This window comes from Mirounga leonina, unplaced genomic scaffold (genome assembly GCF_011800145.1).
Source record: "Mirounga leonina isolate KUSES-001 unplaced genomic scaffold, KU_Mleo_1.0 Mir_115, whole genome shotgun sequence".
Classification (NCBI taxonomy): domain Eukaryota; kingdom Metazoa; phylum Chordata; class Mammalia; order Carnivora; family Phocidae; genus Mirounga; species Mirounga leonina.
This window is the reverse complement of record NW_023270268.1, coordinates 49342637-49366050: the sequence shown is the minus strand read 5'-3', so window position 1 is coordinate 49366050 and position 23414 is coordinate 49342637. Positions and strand designations below refer to the sequence as shown.

Sequence of the window (23414 nt, the reverse complement as noted above, 5' to 3'; positions counted from 1 at the left end):
TATTCACATAAGCAACATATCCATTGAGTTCTCAGAGGTCACCAGCATCAAAAAGAGCAGGGGTCCTTGGTGAAGCTACCCCAGGAGAATGTTACATCTCTGAATCGGCAGAAATCCTGGGGCAGGTACTACCCTTTCCACATCAGTGGTTAGTGGGATGATGCTGAAATGTTGAGAAGGACACTTTGAGATATCTGGAGGACTTGGAAGCACCCAGATGGCTGATACCTGGGGTATAGAAAAGAAGACTTTGGGGTGGAAAGTAGGGAAAGTGGACAGAGCTGTCTTCAACTTGGAAAGTGAGAGAGAGCAGAAAGGACATTGAAACAGCAAAGAAGAATTGGGGACAGAATTGCCCATGAAGAAATCTTACCTTTTTCTACTTACTAACTAAAGCTATTCAAAATCTCTTAATTTACAGAATTTTTGTTTTTATTTGAAATAGTAGTTAAGGATTTTGATAGTGTATCTTTTTAGTTGGATTTTCCCCAATATCATTTGCATTGCACCCTCACTGGAAATTTATATGGATTTATATGTGTTAGCTGATTGCCTTTGTGGGAGGCAGTGTCGTGGTTAAGTGCTCAGACTGAGGCAATTGGCTGAGTTGAATCCCAGCACAACAGCCCAGCTCACCACTTCTTGGCTGGGTGACTTTAGCTACTGGCTTAATCACTCTACATACTTACTTTTTAAAATTGGGATTAATAATAGTGTCTGTCTTATAAAGTTGCTGTGAGGATCAAGGGTGTTAATACAAGAAAAGCATATAGAATGGTGCCTGGCACATAGTAAGGAAGGTCTAAGTGTTAGCTACTGTTACTAACCTTGTTTCTATTAGCTATAGTACTGAGGCACTATATTCCTTTTTTTTTTTTAAGATTTTATTTATTTATTTGACAGAGAGAGACAGTGAGAGCAGGAACACAAGCAGGGGGAGTAGGAGAGGGAGAAGCAGGCTTCCCGTGGAGCAGGGAGCCCGATGTGGGGCTCGATCCCAGGACCCTGAGATCATGACCTGAGCTGAAGGCAGACGCTTAAGGACTGAGCCACCCAGGCGCCCCATGAGGCACTACATTCCTTGAAGGCACTACTTATAATATGTGTTAGGAATACAACATATTCCATTTTGACTACTAAAGGTAATATGTGCATAAGGTAAAAAAAAATTTCCAACAGTATACTTGCACAGTCCAATATCATAGCCGCTAGCCACATGTGACTACTGAAATTAACTAAATTAATAAAATTAAAAATTTAGTTCCTGAGGCTCCTGGCTGGTTCAGTCAGTATAGCCTGGGAGTTCAAGCCCCAGGTTGGGCTTAGAGCTTACTTTAAAAAAATAAAAATTCAGTTCCTCAGTTGTACCAGCTACATTTCAAACACACGACAGCCACATGTGGCTATTAGGTATGAAACTGAACAATGCAGATGCACAACATTTCCATCATTGCAAAATGTTCTGTTAGAGCTTGGTAGATAGTTAAACCTCTCAACCATTCCTACCCCAATCCCTCTCCCGAGGGGCAATCACTTGTATAGCTTTTCATGCTTCACACACACACATAATTTTTTACACAAATGTTACCGTATCATTTTTTTAAGGATTTTATTTATTTATTTGACAGAGAGTACATGAGCAGGGGGAGCAGCAGGCAGAGGGAGAGGGAGAAGCAGGCTCCCTGCTGAGCAAGGAGCCTGACCACCTTTTTGCACTGAAGACATCTCAAGAATTCTTTCTTGACCATTTGCTCCAAACCCCAATAGGTCCTCATCATCTCTCATTTATTCCTGCTCTTTCAGGTGACTCTGAGAATAGTAAAGATCCCAGCCAGTACCTCACACCGACCTGGTACATTTGCAAAACCCGCTTAGGAGAATTAACCACATCTGAGGCAAACAGATAATGTGCTAAGAGTTTTATCTTCTTCTGGATTTCTCCAGCATCATTTGGTTCCTCACCAAGGTGAAGTTTGTAGGGGGAAGGAAAAATAATTTTCCTTCTACTCTTCTAGGTTCTTGGCTGAGACACACCCGTAATAAAAAGACAAATTAACAGAAGAAAAACAGAATTTAATAACATGTATACCTCCTGTATACCCGGGAGATACCAAGGAAAACTGAGTAACTCCCCAAAATGGCCTAAGCCATCCCCTCAAATAACAGCTCCAGCTAAAGACTAGAAGATGTTGGGGGATGGGGAGGCCAGTTATAAGAAGTTACCCGAGAAAAGCCCAGTAAACAAGGGTAAAGTGGTTATGCAGATTTAAATCCATGCCTTCTCCACTGATAAATTTCTAGAGATTTAGAGTCAGATTTAGTTTCCCTGGTAGACAGAGAGACACCTTTACAAATGGAGATGTCCCTTATAAATGTAAATTGTTCTGATAAAAGAGCAACTGTTACTTGGTTTTTAGAACTTCTATCTGCAGTTTCTTAAAAATAATCAGCTCAAGGTAATCTTTATGTCAAAGAGCCATATTTTGGGGTGACATATTTTGCTCCCGTACATTTGCATCTTTGAGACTTGAGTCTCTCCATGTGTTGTCAAGGGGCAGATTGTGGACAGTTTGTCCTAAATCCAATGGTTGTATATGGCATTGATTTGAACAGTGACTTTTCAAAGAAACAACGTGATTCAAGAAGCCAAGAAACAACAGCACTTCAGAATTCATGGCACCAATGGAATGATTATTACTTAAGCCACCATTAATAGGGATGGCAGATACACTAAGGAGTTCAGCTACTGGGGGGATAGCTGGGGTGGATATGGTTTCCCGACTCTTCTTTGTGGTGTGGGGAGGAAAAAGTTTTCCTCTACCTTCTTTGGGTCCCTGGCTGGGTCTGAAAATTAAACTGATAAAGACAGAGTAACAGGAGAAAAGGATATAAATTGATTTAATACAAGTTTTATGTGACACGAGAACTTTCATAAGGAAATAAAGACCTGAAGAAACAGACCTCCAGCTATAGGGAAGGCACTTCTCTCAGGAGGATTTTGTGACCAGTTTCAAGGAAGAAGGGCAAGGGAGGGAGATCAGAATGACCTTCCTGCTCCTGCTGTTTTCTCAGACTCCTTCAGCTTAAAATACTCACTCTGCCAAGGTGCCACTTTTGGGATAGTGTGTCCTGAATCCCATCAGTGTTTTGGAGCTTTCCTAATGTCATTACCAATGCAACTATTTCAATGAAGGCAAGTCACAGGAAGAAAGTAATGCAAAAATTTTTTAAGATTTTATTTATTTGAGAGAGAGAGAGCACAAGCGGGGGGAGTGGCAGAGGGAGAGAGAGAAGCATATTCCTCTGCTAAGCAGGGAGCCCGATGCAGGACTGGATCCCAGGACCCTGGGATCATGACCTGAGCTGAAGGCAGATGCTTAAGCAACTGAGCCACCCAGGTGCCCCTAATATTACCATAGCATTACATTGTCCTGCATCTACATGTTGTTTAAAAATATACTAATATATACTACTAATAATATACTAAAAACTAATGTAGTCAGCTTTCTACATTTAATTAACAGTTTAACAATTTAGAGCACGTGATATTAGGCTTACAAAGCAACTGTGCAGACTTCAAAGCACAATTCAAATATAATATGCATCTCGTTATATTTGGGAGCAAGTGCAAGTAATGGACTACTTCAATTTCCTTTCTGCATTGCAGATGCGGAACCCACACTAAGGCTGGGTTAACTGAAGTCACGCCCTGACCATCTCCCCTCCCCGCCAGGATGGCCGGGAGGCCTTCAGCCTCCGTCCCTGCCCCCCCTAGACGTCCAGCGCGACGGAAACCCCCTGCATAAATGCTGGGGTGGGGGTCACTGACGCATGTCTCCAACTCAGTTGCGAGGCCCGCCCACAGGCGACGAGCGAGGGAATAGCCAGCCGTCAGGCCACTCCCAGGCGGCGGAGACTGGAGCCCCGCGGTCAGTGCGCGCGCGGCGCCCCACGGGAGCCCGGATCCGCGCCGTCCGTCCGAGGAGCGCGGCGCCCCCTGTCGTCCGCCCGAGGAGCGCGCCGCTGGCTCGCGGGAAGCCGGGAACATGGCGGGGCGGCCTGTGGCCCCGGCCTCGCGGCCGCCGGACCAGGATGCAGCGGCGCCCAATGTGGTGGCGCGGGTCTCGCAGTGGGCGGACGACCACCTGCGCCTCGTCCGGGTACCGGAGACCCGCTGGCCGGGCAGGCGGTTGGCCTGGGGCCGCGCGGAGCGAGCCTGAGGGAGACGGGCTGCGGGAAGCCCCGCGCAGTGGAACCGCTGGGGCCCGGGCGGGGCGGAGGCCCTTGTCGCAGGGCCTTGTCGCAGGGCCTTGTCGCAGGGGTCAGCGAGTGAGGGGCGGCGGTGGGAGGAGCGCGGCCGGGCTGGGCTCGCCGCGTGAGATGGGCGCGGCGGTCCAAGGAGGCCAGCTCTGCCTCGTTACCGCCAGGACCGTGGTGGGTCCCGGGGACACCTCGGAGACTGAGACGCAGCACAGCTTGGGGCGTCAGCGGCCCCCGAGAGCAGTTGGGGACGGCGAGGCACAGAAGACCGGGGGGGGGGGGGGCACGGGGTCCTGTAGGCCTTATGTTTTTTTTTTTTTAAGATTTATTTATTTATTTGAGAGAGCGAGAATGAGAGAGAGAGAGAGAGAGTACATGAGAGGGGGGAGGGTCAGAGGGAGAGCAGACTCCCCGCCGAGCAGGGAGCCCGATGCGGGACTCGATCCCGGGACTCCAGGATCATGACCTGAGCCGAAGGCAGTCGCCCCTATCTTCAGTTAGTTCTAAGCTTCAAATTTGTAAGATACATTTATAATTAGGATGAAAAGCAAATTTTATTTTATTTTTTTTTATTTTTTTAAAGATTTTATTTATTTATTTGAGAGAGAGAGAATGAGAGAGAGAGAGAGCACATGAGAGGGGGGAGGGTCAGAGGCAGAAGCAGGCTCCCTGCCGAGCAGGGAGCCCGATGCGGGACTCGATCCAGGGACTCCAGGATCGTGACCCGAGCCCAAGGCAGTCGCTTAACCAACTGAGCCACCCAGGCGCCCTTTTTTAAAGATTTTATTTATTTTTATTTGAGAGAGAGAGAATGAGAGACAGAGAGCATGAGAGGGAGGAGGGTCAGAGGGAGAAGCAGACTCCCTGCCGCGCAGGGAGCCCGATGCGGGACTCGATCCAGGGACTCCAGGATCATGACCTGAGCCGAAGGCAGTCGCTCAACCAACTGAGCCACCCAGGCGCCCCTGTAGGCCTTATGTTTTGAATGAAGTGAGAGAGCACTGGAGTTCGACCAAGAGTGGGACATCTTAGGTGACCAGGCGAGACAAGATTGTGGCTAATCCCCCGGGGGTGGTGTGGTTGATTTGGGGTGGGGTGCAAAGAAAGAGGAGTCAAGGGGGCTGCCCACTGGGTGGATGGTGGTCAAAGTCGCTTCTGTGGAGGACTTAGGGGTCAGCGATTTGTTGGGAAAATCTAGAGGACTCTTTGGACATGGGAACTTGAAGGTGGAGATATGTGAACTTGAAGATGGTCACTAAAATTCTAAAGAGAGTTGTAGATGTTATCTAGGCAACCAGATATAGGAATCTGACCTTGAAGGGAGATTGTAACTGGACATAGAACTTTAGGAGTGAACTGCATAAAGCTCCAGTAGTGTTTAAAGCTTGGATGGCATCATGGAACAAGTCAGAAAAGTTACTGAAGAAGTCCTAGAATTGAGACCTGGGACCTGAGGGATTCTCTTAACATGAATTTGGGAAATGAAAAGTCAGCAAAGACTGGGAAGAAACAGGGAAGGAGGAGGAGGAAAATCAGGAAAACCAGGTGTCCTAGAAGCCAAGTGAAGAGAATATTTTCAGAGAGAATGATGAACTTTGTTAAATTCTTCTGAGAAGTTGAGTACGACCATGAGCTTTGCAAATGCTCTGCAGCCATGCAGCACAAGGCCTGGGATCCTGCTGTTTCCTTCACCAGTACAGCTCTCATCCCTAGAATATTGCCTACCACTTAGCAAGGGCTAGATACGCACTGGTGGCATTAATGAATGGTAGATACACACGTGTTATTTGACAAGGCCTGGGTTCTTCCAGTGAAGCAGAAATTGGTGCATGGCTTATTTCAAATTAAAAAAATGACTTCAGTAGATTGAGAGAGGAAACGGTGTTTAAATTGGTACATGGAGGGATGCCTGGGTGGCTGAGTCGGTTAAGCGTCTACCTTCTGCTCAGGTCTTGATCCTAGGGTCCTGCTGCTCTGCCTACTTGTGCTCTCTCTTTCTCTCTATCAAATAAATAAATAAAATATTTTTTAAAAATTTTTAAAAAATAGAATAAATTGGCACATGGATACATTATTCCAAATATCCCAATCACAGGATGTATCCTTGTGTATATTTCCTTTTTTTTTTCTACAAATGGGAAATCCACAGAACAAACAAAAGGCATTATGTGTTGGTAATTATAAAATTTTCACTGCCTTGTTTTATGTTTGCCTGATGTTTAGAGCAAGATCAGAGTTGGATCTAAGTGGCTTCACTTGAACACTAAGAGCAATCTTAGCATCTTCATTTCTTTCCTTGTTTATATTTTCAGCTTCATTTCTTACATACCTAGTTGTATTTATTGAAGGAAAGCATGTTAGATTATCACTCTTGTTGAGGGAGTCGCAGGTTCTTATTTTTAAATTAAACTCTTTTAAGTCTATTTCAGTTTTTATTTTATTTTATTTTATTTATTTATTTGACAGGGAGAGAGAGAGCACAAGCACGGGGAACAGCAGGGAGAGGGAGAAGCAGGCTCCCCGCTGAGCAGAGAGCCCGATGTGGGGCTGGATCCCAGGACCCTGGGATCAGGACCTGAGCTGTCCCAATCTATTCCAGTTTAAATGAAGCACTTTAAAAACATTGATAAGTTCTCCCCAACTGTTTACCCACATATACATCCATTATATTTTAAGGTTTTGATGGTAAAGTTTTCTACCAAATATTTACATTCCCACTGTAGACTCAGGGTTATGCAAGTTACTGTGGGCATTGTTGAAGTATTAGACCAATTCATGCATTTAAGGAATTCATGGTTAAAAGGAACAGTCAATAGAGAACAATACAATGTTACATATATAATTACTGTGCATGCCAGATTGGGAGAAAAGAGGGAAGATTAATGAAGAGGTAGGCAGTTAAAGTTTGTTGGGAGAAATGGGCCTTTAGTTGAAGGATGTGCCTTATTTGGACACTTAGGGAGGTCAGTCTTTTTTTTCCCCTTCCAGTTAGTACTTTAACTATCATGAATAATAACTAGTGAGAATTAATCATTTAATCTCTTTCTGAAGAACATCAGCACCGTAATGGCCATAGCTGGAACAATGTTACTTCTAAGAAGTGTTCGGATGGTAAGTTAAAAAATGAAGAAGGCACAATGAAAAGCAAGAGACAGTTAATTTTTTCTCACTTCAAGACCGTTTTCTTTCAAGCAGTGTATCATTTTGTTATTCATATTAGAAGTTTTAAATATTATTCTAGAACAACAAACCTATTTTAAGATCTTGGTTTAAAAGCAACACATCCACAGGAAAGTGATTACCCAGTCTGTATTTCCATAATCACTTTTCTTTGTGCTTAAAAAGGCATCTGTAAAGGATTTAGTTGGCTAGAATGCGATAATCACTAAATTGGCATTTCCGACATTGTGGCATGTCTCAAAACTGTTTTGTATAGTGGTTTTAGGTTTAGATTACAGTCGAATTATATCCTTTAGCACTGAATAATTTATACTTTCTTTGATTTGCAATTATCTGTAAGATCTATTTAATGAATAAAGCAAGAAGTATGATGTAAAAAAATAACTTATGCTTTCAGTTAGCATATTTTTTGCCCTTTCAATAATGTTAATAATAGATATTGTGGAATCTGTCTGACAATTCAAGATTTATAAGTGTTGTTTATGTAGTTGATTCTTGTCACTGGGTGTAATTGTAGTATCATGTTACAACCTGGTATGGGTTTATTGCTTCTGTGTATATTAATGTCCTACATTTATTATCTCTATATTGTTTTATATTATCATTGACTACGTAGTGTTACCATACTATAGTACATCTTTTCTAACTGTTGCCTTTTCCGACTCCAGTGTCAGAACTTTTATCCCCCCTTTTTTTATTAAGTGCCTTGAACTCATTTTTAACCTTATATTTAATAATCTAATAGGTTTTTTTCTTTTAACACCTCCATGATTTTGTAAATCATTCACGTTTAGCTTATATATATATTTTTAGAGTGGAACTTTTGAAACTTTAGCACTTTTTATTCCACTTTTTTGTTTATCTTACAATCTATGTTCCATGACATTTGTATTTTGAAGGTTTCAAAATTGTCAAAATACTAAATGATCTGATTAAGAATTTAGGTAAAAATAAGGGGCGCTTGGGTGGCTCAGTTGGTTAAGCGTCTGCCTTCGGCTCAGGCCGTGATCCCAGGGTCCTGGGATCGAGCCCCACATCGGGCTCCCTGCTCAGTGAGGAGTTTCCTTCTCCCTCTGCCCCTCACCCCACTTGTGCTCTCTCTCTCTCACTAGCTCTCTCTCTCTCTCTCAAACAAATAAATAAAATCTTGAAAAAAAGAATTCAGGTAAAATAATACTAAGGGATTATTTCTCTTGTTAGCCCTTAAAAATTACATAAATCGGGGCGCCTGGGTGGCTCAGTCGTTAAGTGTCTGCCTTTGGCTCAGGTCATGGTCCCAGGGTCCTGGGATCGAGCCCCGCATCCGGCTCCCTGCTCAGTGGGAAGCCTGCTTCTCCCTCTCTCACTCCCCCTGCTTGTGTTCCTTCTCTCGCTGTGTCTCTCTCTGTCAAATAAATAAAATCTTAAAAAAAATTTACATAAATCAATTATAGATCATTTTAAGTTATACAATATTAGGTATGTTATTGATTTATGCAAATTACTTATTCATTAATATAAATTTATATTAGTATGTTATGAAGTTATTTATCTTAGACTATAGTTCTGGTGTCTTTTTTTTCTTAGATTTTATGGTTTTTGAAAATAGTGACTAGTGATGAGAAGAACAAACTAAGGAGGTGGAAAAAGAACATTGGGACATTAGGGGACAAAAAATTCTATTGTTTAACAGTTGGAGAACTTTGGCTACAAGTAAGAGAAACCCCATGCAACCATGGCTTAACCAAGTTAAAAGGCTTTTTTTCTCATGTCATAAGACTTCTGGAGGTAGGATGCTGCTGGCATTGCTTCTCTGGCTCAGTGACAGAGAGTTTAGGTCTGTATGATTCTCTGTGCCTTTCCTCATGGCACAGAATGGCTGCTCTAGCTCCAAATAGTGTATTGATGTTCAAAGCAGGAGGAGAGGGAAAAGGAAGGTGCCAGCCACATCTTTTCCTTTTATCAAGAAAGCAAAAGTTTTACCAAAAGCCTTCAGTATACTTTTCCTTACATCCTTTTATCATATGGCCACCTCTAAGTGGAAAGGAGGTTGGGAAAGTGGCCATTTAGCTTTTCCATCCCTTAAAGTACATGATGACAAGGGAGAGAGGCTTGGGAATGGATATTGCATTAACCAACCAAGGACCTGGCACAAGGAGCCTTCACAGCTCCCCTTCATCTTTCTTTTTGTATTGCTGTTTTTCTCCCCTTTTTCCTCCTCCTGAATTTACCGATCTCTCATATTCTTTCAATTACTGGTAGAAAAGTCCAAATTTCATATTAAAAAAAATGATTGAGTTCAGTACTGTGCTAAACACTTGATATACATAATTTCATTTAATACTTAAAATAATCCTACGAAACAGGTGTTCTATTTTCTTAAAAAAAGATTTTATTTGTTTGTTTGTTTATTTATTTAGGGAGTGGGGAGAGAGGCAGAGAGAGAGAGAGAGAATCTCAAGCAGACTCCCCACTGAGCACAGAGCCTGACTCGGGGCTTGATCCCATGACCCTGAGATCATGACCTGAGCCAAAATCAAGAGTCAGATGGTCAACCAACTAAGCCATCCAGGTGCCCCGAAACAGGTGTTCTTATACCTAATTTTTATAGATGAGGAGATGGATGCTTGAAGAAGTTAAGTAATTTTCACAAGATCATCCAGCTAATATGTGGCAGAACTGGATTTCAAATTTCATCTTCCTTAATTTGAAACCCTTATTATTTTCTCTTCACAGTGCTTCCAGCTTTTGTCTGTTTGCCTTTAGGACATTTCCTTCACCATCTGAAGCTTAGGGACAATGTTCTTGTTAGTGGCATCATCTTTCTGCCTCTTCTAGAGAGCAGGATGTTTATCACAAGCTCAGAATTCACTTCCTTTAAAGATACCTTCCTCAAATGTTCTTATTCTTTCGATTTTTGACCCTTTAGCATTTATGACTTTATTTACTTATTTGAGAGAGAGGGAACATGGGCAGGGGCAGAGGGAGTGGGAGTGGGAGAGAGAATCTTAAGCAGGGGCTCAATCTCATGACCCTGAGATCATGACCTGAGCTGAAATCAAGAGTCAGATGCTTAACCAACTGAGCCACCCAGGAACCCAAGCCCTTTAGCACTTATACTTTATATATATTTTTTTAAGATTTTATTTATTTGACAGAGAGAGAGCACAAGCGGGTAGCGTCAGGCAGAGGGAGAGGGAGAAGCAGGCTCCCTACTGAGCAGAGAGCCTGACGTGGAGCTCGATCGCAGGCCCCTGGGATCATGACCCAAGCCAAAGGCAGACACCCAACTGACTGAGCCACCCAGGCACCTGCTTATACTTTATCTTAAACCTATTTATGTATTGCTCTGCTGTTGTATTCTGGTTTTATGTATATTGTTAGTTCATCTTCCAGATAGTGCCTGTTATATGACAGAAACACAGCACCGAACTTTCTGCTGTTGAGGGATTATTGGATGCAGGAAAGGTAGATGCAGTGGAATCTCCCTTTAAAGGTTCTTCACATAGACTGTGAGTTCCTTGAGAGTATGAACATGGATTCTATAGACAGTTTCGTCCCCTAGCTCCTTAATAATTTCTAAAACTCCAAACATCAAGGCACTCTTAGGTCTTTTTATGTATATCTGTCAATGAAACACCTAAAAATTAAAACGGGATAGATGTTTAGTAATTGAAGACATCATTAGTGACCCTCTCTACTTCTTCTAAGTCTCATCTCTCCTGTACAAAATATTCTTGGTTTTCTCATGTGGTGTGGTTTCCAGGCTCTTTATCATCTTTTTTCTCCTCTTCTAGCTTTGTTCCAGTTTGTTGAAGCCTTTTATGAAATGTGATACCCAGGGAAGCACAGTATATTCTATTAGGGCCTGATTTAGAGCAATCGCTTCCTCACTTCTCTTGTTTTGGATCCTGTTCCTTACAACGTTGCTTGGTGTTTGAACTTTGGTGGGGAGCAGTGGGGAGTCAAGAGGAGAGGGAGTTTGTACTTTTTTTTTTATAGACTTGTCACACTTTCATTTCATTTTGAGTTCACAATGAACTAAAAGTTCTTAATCTTTTTCATATGTGCTACAATTAGTTTATTCTCTTCTATCCTACATTAGTTTTGGGGAGTACAGGTGAAGAATTTTATATTTTATCCCATCATCCTAGTTGTCAGGATCTTTTAAAATACTAACTCTCACTCTTAGTATTCATACTTTTTTTTCCCCTGAAAGATTTTTTTTAAAGTAATCTCCACACCCAATGTGGAGCTCAAACCCACAACCCCAAGGTCAAGAGTTGCATGCTCCACCAACAGAGCCAGCCAGGTGCCCCCCTCCTATAAACACTTTGATTAAATCATAGTTAAATATTAATCTAAAATTAAGGACCAAATTAAAATTTTTCAGTGGTTATGTCTTCTTGTTAAATGTTTAGATGACAATTTGACATACTTAATTTTAAAATGAAAATAATAATTAAATGTTATATATATATTTTTATAAATCAACAGACATCAAAATTTACAAGTTCTTCAGATATTCCAGTAGAATTTATACGAAAGAATGTTAAACTACGTGGACGATTACGCCGAATAACTGAGAATGGTTTAGAAATTGAGCATATTCCTATCACTTTACCTATTATATCTTCATGGAAAAGTAAGTAAAGTGCAAGACTAATACAAGTATTTTAGTATTTGTTAATTAGAAGTTATTTGTAAAATAGCAAAAAATGTCATTTTAAGTTTTAATAACTTTGTGAGAAAAGTATAAACTCTTGGCTTTAAATACGAGGAACTATTTAATTTGGCTCCAGATTTCCTTTTTTCCCCCCTTCCTCCTTTTATTCAACCATTCAGTATTTCATTCAGGCGTTCATGAATTCTTTCCACAAATATTGAGCAACTGTTATGTTCTAGGCCCTATACTAGCTGTATGGTGTTGAGGGAAACAGACAAGACTGCCCTTTGGAGCTTACAGTCTAAGTGGAAAATAGACAACAGACAAATGAAGATTGTCCTAAAAATTATGAAGAAAAGGAGCAAAGTGCTAGTTTGAGCATTAGTGGAGTCATGTGAACAGGGAACCTACAGCTCTAAAGTGGTCAGAGAAAGCCTCATTGATGAGTTGTTATTTAATCAGAGACCTGAAGAATGAGAGAGGGCTGGCTAGGCAGAGGGTGTGTGGGAATGAACTTGGCCCCTTTGACAAGCCATATGAAGACTGGTAGGGTGCTGTGGCGTGCGGAAGAAGGGGACAAGAGACACCAAAGGAGACTGGAAACATTTAAAAATGTTTCCTGCTGCTATTCCCATGTCTCCCTGCTTTGTGTCAAAGACCCCACCCACATAGACCTTCCGGCCTGCTGTTTGCTTGGGTTCTCATGCCCTGGAGCACAGTTTCCCCAGAGTGCCTTGCTCCTATTGAACTCCAGTTCTTTAGTATCCAGCTCAAATGTCAGCTCTTCTGTGAAGCTTTCCTTAACTCCCAAGCAGAATTAGCCTCTTTCTTTACTACACCCACACCAAGTTATACACACTGCGGTTACAGTACTTAAACACATTTTCCTATAATCATGTGTTTAGGCTTGTATCCTCCCACTAAACTGAGCGTCTGGTGGGCAGGGACCTTTTCCTACCTAGCTCATTATTCACAGTCCCTAGGGAAATAATTGTTAGCCAATTAAAACTTGTTGAATAAATTTAGTTATATTTAAAGATCTTCTTAATATTGTTTTAATTTTATAAAGAAAGGAGTTCTTATTTTTTACCCTCAAATGAATGAATATCATGAATGAATATCCTGTTCAACGAGATATGACTGTGAAGGAATCAGATTGATTTTTTTTCCCCAGACATACCTGACATGATTGATTCTTTTAACAAATCAAACAGAACTTAAACACTTTGAATGACTATTGTTCCCTAAAGAGAGATTACCTAGGATGTTTATTTGCTGGGCATTTCAATCTAAGCAGGATTTAGACTTCATAAATCCTCTACCTTCTCAGTTGAATCTCTCCTCTCTGAAATAGTGATGACTCTTCAGGGCTCAGGCAGCAAAGTCACTCCCTGGGTTTGTCCAGGCTGTACACTACACGACTCTGGGATGCTAGTCAATAGGAACCTGCTTCTGGAGGTCATGCAGTGACACAGCACTGTAAATTGCCATATATGCATATTATTATTAATGGCTTCTCCATCCTGTTCTGGAGTTTACTTTGAAATGGGTTTTTTACATTATTCCATCTGTTACATGCTTGGGTTGCTTTAAAAGAAAACTTGAATACAGATATAAATGGACCTACATCTAGAGAGTCTGGGTGTTGTAAAGAAACAATATATTCAGTTGTTTGGGAGAGGGGACATGTGACTTTGAAGTTTGCTTTTGCAACATGGTATTAAAGCTAGACAATTTTCTACCTAACCTTTTTAGAAGAGCCATGTGGTGTTTTGCTGGTTAAGCTGGCAGGAGTAGAACTCACTGAAACTGGGAAGGTGTGGTTACAAAAAGAGTTAAAACCTTCCCAACTGTTATGGTTTCAACTTCTTGGAAAGGAGAATTCAGTACTCTTTTGCTATCTTCTAGTGAATAAGGTAAGTAGAGTGAAGAAATAATGAGCAATATTTTATTCTTTTTATTTATACACAAACATCATTAATTAGAACCTTGAATCTGCAATGTGACTAAATTTTTGTCTCTCTTAACTGCTATTCATAGTGATCATGTATAGAGAACCAGGTGTTTCATATATACATTTTGTTATTAAATTTTATTCATATGTTTATTATAGAAAAAATGAAAAATTTTAAAAATGGAAGAAACTTAAAATTATTAATGACTTTGGACATTGCTCACTTAAGGATTATCTTTACACATTTACTTACACATGAGTATAGTGTATCACCCTTGTTATTAGAAACTGCTTGTTGAGTGAGCCCTGTCAACCGGAAACTACAAAGAGCAAGGGTGTTTTCTGAAGTAAATAGTGCTCAGTCTCTGAACTCTAAAGTCGAGCATTTTTAAATCCTGTTTATGATCAGTAATCAGTCATCTGAAGATTTTGCCTCAGAGTTTTCCTACCATTATGATTGACCATGGCCATTGTGTAACTGGGGATGCCATGGAGCTTCATCAGTGTTGCCGTGTCTCTGTTCTGAGCCCTTGCGTGAGCCTTACTTCGTACTGCTTTTGGTGGACGATTACTGAAAAAAGAATGTAGAAAACTAAATAGGTAAAGTGTTATGACAGGATTAAGAACAGTTTTCTTATTCTTAAAGTCCCTTATCAAACAAAAATAACCTGAAGAAAAAAATAACCTCACGTTAAAGTGATTAAAATTGTAACCATTTTAATTCTTTAGAGCTTTTTGAACTATTAATAGAAAGCCTGATGAAACCCATTAATTTCTGTATGTCCAGATCATATTCAGTGCTTTCAAAGTAAGAATTATCCAACACTGATTGGTTGAAGTGTTTTACAGTGAAAAGTAAGCTGGTAATACAAAATAAAGATGCCAAAGGCCTTATAAAAATATTACCTTCTCGGGCCACCTGGGTGGCTCAGTCGTTAAGCGTCTGCCTTCGGCTCGGGTCATGATCCCGGGTCCTGGGATCGAGCCCCGCATCAGGCTCCCTGCTCGGCGGGAGGACTGCTTCTCCCTCTCCCACTCCCCCTGCTTGTGTTCCCTCTCTCGCTGTGTCTCTCCCTGTCAAATAAATAAATAAATTCTTTAAAAAAAAAAAAAATCATCACCACATATAAAAAAAAAAATATTACCTTCTTTGGGCACCTGGCTGGCTCAGTCAGTGGAGCATGTGACTCTTGATCTTGGGGTCATGAATTAGAGCCCCACGTTGGGTGTAGAGATACTTAAAAATAAAAAAATTTGGGTGCCTGGGTAGCTCAGTAGGTTAAGTGTCTGACTCCTGATTTCTGCTCAGGTCATGATCTCAGGATCATGAGATCGAGCCAGGCATTGGGCTCAACACTCAGCAGGGAGTCTGCTTGAGATTCTCTCCTTCTCCCTCTGTCCTTCCCCCTGCTGGCCCATGTGTATGAGTGCTCTCTCTCTCAAATAAATAAGTCTTCTTTGATGAGCAGGGGCCAGCAGGGGGAGGGACAGAGGGAGAAGCAGGCTCCCCACTGAGCTGGGAGCCTGACACGGAGCTCATCCCAGGACTCTGGGATCATGACCTGAGCCTCAGGCAGATGCTTAACTGACTGAGCCATCCAGGTGCCCGCTAAATAAAATCTTTAAAAATAAATAAAATAAATTATAAATAATAAAAAATAAAAATTAAAAAAAATTTTTAAAAATTAAAAAAAATTCTAAGTTGAGAAGTATATTTTGTTTATCCTCAAAACCATCCTATGCAGTCATTGTTTTTATTCCCATTTACAGATGGGACTCAGGGTAACTAAGTGGAAGAGCCTGTATTCAACCCAGCTCTTTCTGGCTCCTGAGCTCATACTTCGCCTTATATACTTTAGCTTATATTGCTTCCTAGGTGACCAAACTATGCAGTATATGCACATGGTGGTAATTTACATCTGTTGAATTTTACTAATGTGTGAGGTTGAATTTTAGTTATTCTGATTTTGGTTTAAGGGAATGAGCTCTTAAAATTTAAAAGATTGAGAAAAATATGATAAATCCTTTAAGACTGTATTTATTAACTCATTATTATAACCAAAAGTTACTGCATTTAAGGGAAAAAAGGTTACTTCGTTCCTTCAGAAAGTCCTAAAAAATGTCTCCTACTTGAAACCTGGAGTTTTCACATTTTTAAAATTTAACTGTGAAGTACTTGACTAACAAAGCTATTAAATTATTAATATGTTGTTAAAATTAATCTTGTTAGGTTAAAATCCCACAAGGACTATATAAACAGCTAAGCAGGATCTCTTTTTTTTTTTTTATTTTAAGATTTTTAAAAATTTTTAAGTAATCTGTACACCCAACATGGGGCTCAGACCCACAACTCCAAGATCAAGAGTCTCAGGTCCGCTGACTGAGCTATAAATTAGTGGGAAAAAATCCCACTTACCCAGTTTGATTAGGAAATGAGGTTTTCCTTGAAGGAAATTTCCTGAAGGATGAAGATTCAAAGTCCAGGACTATTTTTAATGTTAATTATTTTGTGGGAAGTCTTTTAAAAATGTATTTACATGCCAGCATCTTCTTACATGCTGGAATTCTGAAGCCTAACCTAACAGTTCAGTGATGATTCAGTTCAATCTGCATTTGTATACTTTTTAGTTTCTTTTTCTATGGCCTTCTGTTGTTTTGCCTATCCTGTGTGCTCCTTTCCCCCTCCAAACAGCAAACAAACCAAAAACACTTTTTATATTTTACTACTTCTACTTCTCTTTGGGTTAGAAGACCAGTGAGTCTGTGGAGAAACGCTATGTTACAAAAGAAGCAATTAAGAGGCGTCTGGGTGGCTCAGTGGGTTAAGCGAGTGCCCTCTGCTCAGGTCATGATCTCAGGGTCCTGTGAATGAGCCTGGCTTTAGGCTCCCTGCTCAGCAGGGAGTCTCCTTCTCTCTCTTCCCCTCCCCCTGCTCATGCTCTCTCTCTCAAATAAATAAAATCTTAAAAAAATAAAAATAAAAGAGGGAATTGACTTCGAATAAGGATCTCTTCTAGTAATGAAATTCTTGGATTTAGCGTTAGCTGTTTTAAGCTCTTGGAGATCCCTTTGCTTTATGTTTTTTGGCTTTTCTCTGAAAGATAAGTTGCTGAATGACTGATTTATTTATTTATTTTTAAGGATTTTATTCATGTATTTATTTTAGGGAGAGAGAGAGAATGCCTGGAGGAAAGGGAGGGGCAGAGGGTGAGGGAGAGAGAGATAATCTCGCACAGACTGTGCACTGAGCACAGAGCCCACCGCGGGGCTGGTATCATGACCCTGAGATCATGAGCTGAGCCACAATCAAGAGTTGGGCACTTAACCCACTGAGCCACCCAGGCGCCCTTCTGAATGACGATTTAATTTAAGTAAATAAATAAATTTTAAAGTGAAGAAGATGTTACAGGTATAGTGCAATTTTCTTTAGTAATTGGTTTGTGTTATTTTTTATTCAAGGGTAGATTTTTTAGTGTGAGTCTGAATGAAGAAATTTTGAGAAGAGGCCTTGGCAAAACTGTTCTTGTTGAAGGGCTAGATTATGATTCTAAAATCTACTGGACAATTCACAGAAACTTACTTAAAGCCGAATTAACAGCCTTAAAAAAAAGAGAAGGAATATGGAAGGAAGAATCTGAAGAAAGTTATTTGGAAAAATTCAAAGGCTCCTGGAGAGAAATATGGAAAAAAGACAGTTATTTTAAAAACATTGGATCAGATTTCAATTTGAAAAAAGAAGGTTATTATGACAAATTTAGAAGGACTTATGAAACATGGAAAGACAACATAAATAACTACTCCTTAATACTGAAATTCAGAGAACTTATGAATCACATACACTTTCGTAGAAAAGGGTGAACTATTCCAAGAGGTCTGGAGGTGACCCACTCAGAAAAGAGTAAAATATGTAAATATATGGATGTTTTTCATTGAGTTGAAGTGGAAATTTCTCTGAATGATCGAAGTTGCACTCTAATGGTATTTAAATATTTAAGAGATGATTGTTTTAAATGTAGTATCAGAATAATTTAAGCAAATTGTGATTAATGTAATATGGTTTTAGGAAAAATTGAATACTCAATAAAGTTACCAGGATAAAGGATGTGTACCTTTAGTGTTAATATTTGAAGAGAGAGTTTAACTATTGGGCACTGTTATTGTAGTTATTTTCGGCATCCATATTTAATTTTTGTTGAAAGTATTTGTTTACTTTTCCAGTTTTATCAATTTTGATTACTTGTAATAAACTAACTCTGTACACATCATGGCTGAGGCTACTTTCTTCGCCTGATTGCTTTCTAACTGCCTAACAGTGTGGGGCAAAGCTCCATGAGAAGGTCACTTAAACCATTTCTAGTAATAAAGAACGGCTAATTTCTACCTGTTGTTAGATGAAGGGGATAACCCTCCAGACAGAACCATGAGGATAACTGTAAGGACGGAAAGCAATGTGCTGAGGGTGTCATCAACCAAAAAGAAAGTACAGGGATGCTTCAGACATTGTTGAGCCCCTAAAGTAGCCAATCTTTGAAGTATCTTGTGTCCCAGTTCCTCATGTGACATGTAAATTTCTTTGTTTTTAAAGCCAGTTTGAGTTCGTTTGAGGATCTGATATACACATATATTTGCTGCTAAAATCATCCTAACACTACAAGCTTCTCTTATAACACCAGCGATAATCCACTAACATCCACAATGTCTATAGAAGGTTTTCTTAATGATTTATGATGCTGACAAAAGTCAGAGGTTCCACGTGGTCTAAAGAACTGACTACTGTTAGAATCAGTAATTCATCATGAGAAGCTTATTGCTGCTTCCTGACTGCTGGTGAAAACGTAAAGTAGATTTCCCAACATTTTCTAATTAAACAACATTAATTTTTAGTAAGGTCTCAAATCTTCCACAGGTTCTTGTTCTTGTGATTTTATTTCATCACTTTTGGGGTAGGATAGGATGTTACATCCTAGCTTTTATCCCCTGGGTCTAATGCCTCAATAGCTTTTCTCTTTGTTTTAAGGGGATGTTCTATCTTTATTGACAGAGAAGTTAACAGAGTACATTTAAAACTAGTTCTGTGGCAAGCTCGTGGGCCTGCTTCTTTCCCAGTTTGCCTCCCAGTGATGTCGGATCTCATCACAGTTACCACTGTAATCAGTTCTGATGACCTCTGCCAACGCAGTTGGTGCACCACTGTCTTTCCAGATAAGCTGTGTGAAGGTGAAGCTGGTGCAGGTCTTTTTGTGGACTAGATGAAATGACTTGTTCTAACCTTTGCCTTGATTATTTAGCAGGAAAACCCTGATTTTATGGACAAGGTGGACAAGAAGAAAAATAGACCAGCGGGACTCCTGTTGTGTGCAGTCACCATTTACTGAATATTCTTGTTCTCCACTTAGGTAGTAGCAGTATTAACATGTACTTGAAGGTTAGGAGGAATCCCATTGGCCAGCAGCTTTCTTCTGGGTCAACAATGTCTGTTTTTCTGGCTTTTGTCTCTGGTCTCTCTTGTAGATCAGCTTGTTTGATGGTCCAAGGGCAAGGTGAACTATACAGTTACAGAGGCTAGATCTTTATTATATGAGACAGTTATAATAAGGTCATCTGAAAAAGTAGAAAATTCCCTTTTAGGCTGAATTTCTGACCAAAGCCTGAGTTCTTTGCCTTTCTCAAATAAAGGATTTACTTCTTGGTCTCTTATCTTCAGAACAACAGGGTCTATGAATCATGGAACACTACATCAAAAACTAATGATGTAATGTATGGTGATTAAAATAACAATAAAAAAAGTAAAAAAAAAAAAAACAGGGTCTATGACTGCCTTTTTCCCTTGGCCTTCTTTCCTTTTGGTATCTTGGGTATCTAGACCCCTTTACTTTTTTTTTTTTTTTAAAGATTTTATTTATTTGACACAGAGAGAGAGACATAGCAAGAGAGGGAACACAAGCAGGGGGAGTGGGAGAGGGAGAAGCAGGCTTCCCGCCGAGCAGAGAGCCCGATGCGGGGCTCGATCCCAGGACCCTGGGATCATGACCTGAGCCGAAGGCAGACGCTTAACGACTGAGCCATCCAGGCGCCCCTAGACCACTTTACTTTTTAAATATATTTCTATCAGGTGCCTGGGTGGCTCAGTTGGTTGGGCGACTGCCTTCGGCTCAGGTCATGATCCTGGAGTCCCGGGATCGAGTCCCTCATCGGGCTCCCTGCTCAGCGGGGAGTCTGCTTCTCCCTCTGACCCTCCCCCCTCTCATGTGCTCTCTCTCTCATTCTCTCTCTCAAATAAATAAATAAAATCTTAAAAAATAAATTAAAAATAAATATATTTCTATCAAATAAATTTAGTTCTTACTGTTTTTTCTAAATGATTGGATTCTAATGGCCCCTTTCAATATATTTTCTTTCAAGACTCACATTTCCTTTTTTGTGTTTTATTAATTTGTCATTTTCCAGTCATACTTCTTATATGTGAAATGTTGACAGCAACACTAGCTTTATCATAATTAATTGTGAACAAAACTTGAGAGAGAGTGAAAACTGTGCCCATACATATATGATCCAGCATTGTCATTATTTGGCAGCTAAAAGTATATTCCAACAACACCCAGAGAGAGAAAACATACAACCAAAGTCTCCTTACATTTTGCTTTCCTTGTGTTGACATGTGTTAGTTTCATTCATGAGACAGATGTCCAAATGCTGGTTCTTCTCTAACACATTTGGTCATGGTTATTCCTTGAGGGTTCTCTGGGGGCTCCCTATCATAGTCCCCTGGATTGAAAGATTCTTACCTCTTTCTCTCCCTACCTGCTTAACTCCCAAGGCAGTTTGTTTGTTTGTTTGTTTATTTATTTATTTATTTATTTATTTATTTATTTATTTATTTATTTTATATTTTAAGATTTTATTTATTTATTTGACAGAGAGAGACACAGCGAGAGAGGGAACACAAGCAGGGGGAGTGGGAGAGGGAGAAGCAGGCTTCCCGCCGAGCAGGGAGCCCGATGTGGGGCTCGATCCCAGGACCCTGAGATCATGACCTGAGCCGAAGGCAGACGCTTAACGACTGAGCCACCCAGGCGCCCCCCCAAGGCAGTTTAGTCCACAGCCTTTTACTGTTGGATCCCCACCACCAGGGATGGCAAGGACACATGAGTTTAATTGTGGAACGTGACTGGGCTTAATCACTCCATTCATGGGTATGTGTTGTGGGGAGTATTAGCAAGTCAGCTTCAGTCCTGCCACTTTCCATGGTGTCAATTCACCTTACAGGAAGCTTGTGCATTTTTTTTTTAAAGATTTTATTTATTTGAGAAAGAGCGCTTATGCACATGCACGAGTGAGTGGGAAGAGGGACAGAGGGAGAGGGACAGCAGACTCCCTGCTGAGCGGGGAGCCTGATGCTAACATAGGGCTTCATCCCAGGACCCTGAGATGACCTGGGTTGAAGTCAGCCACTCAACTGAGTGAGCCACCCAGGTACCCTGGAAACTCATGTATTCTTAAACTAAGTGGTAGGGATGTAAGCTATTCACCAGCCACTCTCTCTCTTTTGCTTCCCTCTTTTTATCATGCTTCTTTCTCCTTATCTCAGGTAAATGAAGTACTAGAAGGCTCTGTAGCTTAGCAAACATCAGAAAAGAGATAATCACTATTCCCTAACTTAGTGGAAACAGGATATATGGCACCCTCAGTCTAGTAGAAAAGGGAGTGAAGTGCTAATTTCAAATCTTCCTCCCCTGGGTGAACAGGAGAGAGAAGGGATGGTTGCTGCTCCACAAATTCTAACTGTTCAACTCTTCCTTATTTCAAGCCCTCTTATACATTTGGTCCTGAAATCTTCTAAATCAGCTTGGTCTTTCCCACCACTGGGAAAGCCTGGGGAATCTGCTGCCAGAAATGCAATTTTTTATTTTTATTTTTTTTAAAGATTTTATTCATTTGACAGAGAGAGACACAGCAAGAGAGGGAACACAAGCAGGGGAAGCGGGAGAGGGAGAAGCAGGGGAAGAGGGAGAGGGAGAAGCAGGGGAAGAGGGAGAGGGAGAAGCAGGCTTCCCGCTGAGCAGTGAGCCTGATGCGGGGCTCGATCCTAGGACCCTGGGATCATGACCTGAGCTGAAGGCAGATGATTAATGACTGAGCCACCCAGGTGCCCCCAGAAAAGCAATTTTTAAAAAACACCTGACTCAAAGAAGAATCAGGGCCACTGATCTCAATAGTTCTGCTATCTCTTGATATGGAACCAAGGCAAATGAAAAAAAAAATGAAATTTTCTTACTACTTACAGCCCATTGACAAGTCCTTGAAACAGGCAGGGTGACATTCCTCTAGGAACTCAGCTGCCTCCATGTTAATACTTTGCTAAGGGCAAAAGGCAATCTTGGCTTAACATTATCCCGACCTCTGGGATCCTGTAAGACTTCTTTAACATAAAAAAATTCCTTTAACTTCCCTTATCTCTATCCCCCAAGATATATGTTGGCAATCATCCCCTAAGCATATGGTCCACTGATACACATCTGAAGGGTCTCATGACTAAGGTTTTACTAGACAGTAATAAATGCCCTTTTCCTAACAATGGCTAACCCCCTCAAGGTCCTGGAAACCTTGCTTCCAAAATTCCCTATAGACTTACAATGGCCCTAACCCCCTTCCCACCTTGAAAGTATATAATCACCACCCCTCACAACCCTAATGCAGCTCTTTCTGCCCAGGGGTCCTGCCCCTGTGCTTTAATAAAACCACCTTTTTGCACTGAAGATAGCTTAAGAATTCTTTCTTGACCGTTTGCTCCAAACCCCAATAGGTCCTCATCATCTCTCATTTATTCCTGCTCTTTCAGGTGACTCTGAGAATAGTAAAGATCCCAGCCAGTACCTCACACCGACCTGGTACATTTGCAAAACCCGCTTAGGAGAATTAACCACATCTGAGGCAAACAGATAATGTGCTAAGAGTTTTATCTTCTTCTGGATTTCTCCAGCATCATTTGGTTCCTCACCAAGGTGAAGTTTGTAGGGGGAAGGAAAAATAATTTTCCCTCTACTCTTCTAGGTTCTTGGCTGAGACACACCTATAATAAAAAGACAGATTAATAGAAGAAAAACAGAATTTAATAACATGTATACCTCCTGTATACCCGGGAGATACCAAGGAAAACTGAGTAACTCCCCAAAATGGCCTAAGCCATCCCCTCAAATAACAGCTCCAGCTAAAGACTAGAAGATGTTGGGGGATGGGGAGGCCAGTTATGAGAAGTTACCCTGAAAAGCCCAGTAAACAAGGGTAAGGTGGTTATGCAGATTTAAATCCATGCCTTCTCCACTGATAAATTTCTAAAGACTTAGAGTCAGATTTAGTTTCCCTGGTAGACAGAGA

General features: G+C 40.8%; 1 protein-coding gene across 2 annotated transcripts; it reads left to right on the top strand.

The window, feature by feature from the left end:
• The first annotated feature begins 3902 nt into the window (after nt 1-3902).
• On the top strand, nt 3903-18301 carry CUNH3orf33 (chromosome unknown C3orf33 homolog). 2 transcript variants are annotated; one of them, XM_034997589.1, is made up of 5 exons: nt 3903-4160; nt 7312-7371; nt 11917-12064; nt 13841-14001; nt 17499-18301. In XM_034997589.1, the coding sequence occupies exons 1-5, from the start codon at nt 4047-4049 to the stop codon at nt 17895-17897; spliced, it is 882 nt and encodes a 293-aa protein (XP_034853480.1). In that variant the 5' UTR covers nt 3903-4046; the 3' UTR covers nt 17898-18301. The 2 variants fall into 2 exon arrangements, with proteins under 2 accessions (XP_034853480.1, XP_034853490.1); XM_034997599.1 differs by lacking the exon at nt 3903-4160 and adding an exon at nt 4354-4434.
• The last annotated feature ends 5113 nt before the right edge of the window (nt 18302-23414 follow it).